This window comes from Meleagris gallopavo, unplaced genomic scaffold (assembly GCF_000146605.3).
Source record: "Meleagris gallopavo isolate NT-WF06-2002-E0010 breed Aviagen turkey brand Nicholas breeding stock unplaced genomic scaffold, Turkey_5.1 ChrUn_random_7180001951616, whole genome shotgun sequence".
NCBI classification, from domain to species: domain Eukaryota; kingdom Metazoa; phylum Chordata; class Aves; order Galliformes; family Phasianidae; genus Meleagris; species Meleagris gallopavo.
This window is the reverse complement of record NW_011212738.1, coordinates 1-1,477: the sequence shown is the minus strand read 5'-3', so window position 1 is coordinate 1,477 and position 1,477 is coordinate 1. Positions and strand designations below refer to the sequence as shown.

The window sequence follows — 1,477 nt, the reverse complement described above, 5'->3', positions numbered from 1 at the left end:
CGCGTGCTGAGGGCGCAGAGGAGGGGCTCAGTGCATGAATCGCATTTGTGCCCGCAGCTGGAGGAGTTCTCCCACTTTGACTTCGGGCAGTGGCGGCAGCGCTTCCTGCAGTGGATCGCGCAGATGAAATCCCGCGCGCTCGACGTGTTCCGCAGCATCGACCGCGACCAGGACGGGCGCATCAGCCTCAGGGAGTTCATGGACAGCCTGCTCAGCTCCAGTGAGAGCGGGGCGGGGGGAAATGGGGTGGGGGTCCCATAGAGGGGGGCTGGGGGGAGGAGGGGGGCATTGGGTGTCACGTCCCCATTGGGTGTCTTGTCCCCATTGTGTGACTTGTCCCTATTGGGTTACCCATCTGTCCCCATTGGTGTCCTATCCATCCCCATTGGTGTCCCTTCCCCATTGGTGTCCCATCCCCATTGGTGTCTGGTGCCCCATCCGTCCCCCTTGGTGCCCCATCCATCCCCTTGGAGCCCCATTCCCATTGGAGCCCCATCCCCATTGGTGCCCCATCCCCATTGGAGCCCCATCCCCATTGGAGCCCCATCCCCATTGGTGCCCCATCCATCCCCATTGGTGTCCCATCCCATTGGTGTCCCATCCATCCCCATTGGAGCCCCATCCCATTGGTGTCCCATCCATCCCCATTAGTGCCCCATCCCCATTGGTGCCCCATCCCCATTGGAGCCCCATCCCCATTGGTGTCCCATCCCCCTTGGTGCCCCATCCATCCCCATTGGTGCCCCATCCCCATTGGTGCCCCATCCATCCCCATTGGTGCCCCATCCCATTGGTGCCCCATCCATCTCCATTGGTGCCCCATCCCCATTGGTGACCAATCCCATTGGTGTCCCATTCATCCCCATTGGTGCCCCATCCCCATTGGTGCCCCATCCCATTGGAGCCCCATCCATCCCCATTGGTGCCCCATCCCTTTGGGTGCCCCATCCCATTGGTACCCATTCCGTTTGGGTGCCCCATCCATCCCCATTGGTGCCCCATCCCCATTGGTGACCAATCCCATTGGTGTCCCATTCATCCCCATTGGTGCCCAATCCCATTGGTGTCCCATTCATCCCCATTGGTGACCAATCCTATTGGTGTCCCATTCATCCCCATTGGTGCCCAATCCCATTGGTGTCCCATTCATCCCCATTGGTGCCCCATTCCCTTTGGGTGCCCCATCCCATTGGTACCCATTCCGTTTGGGTGCCCCATCCCACTGGTGCCCCCACCCCACGCAGAGTTCCCCACCAACACGCTGGAGATGACGGCGGTTGCGAACATCTTCGACACGAATGGCGACGGCTTCATCGATTACTGCGAGTTCGTCAGCGCGCTGCACCCCAACCGCGACCCGCAGCGCCGCGGCGCCGACGCAGATCGCATCCAGGCTGAGGTATGGGGAGCAGCTGTGGGTGCAGCGGGGAGCAGGTGTGGGTGCAGCGGGGAGCAGCCGTGGGTGCAGCAGGGAGCA

At 61.9% G+C, this 1,477-nt stretch overlaps 1 protein-coding gene across 1 annotated transcript; it reads left to right on the top strand.

Moving 5' to 3' along the window:
* Positions 1–3: 3 nt before the first annotated feature.
* LOC104916936 (microtubule-actin cross-linking factor 1-like) lies at positions 4–1,434 on the top strand (the record flags this gene model as incomplete). Its single annotated transcript, XM_010728008.2, has 2 exons — positions 4–220; positions 1,245–1,434. Coding segments are annotated over 2 exons (407 nt in total), but the record flags the coding sequence as incomplete, so codon positions are not given.
* Between the last annotated feature and the right edge of the window lie 43 nt (positions 1,435–1,477).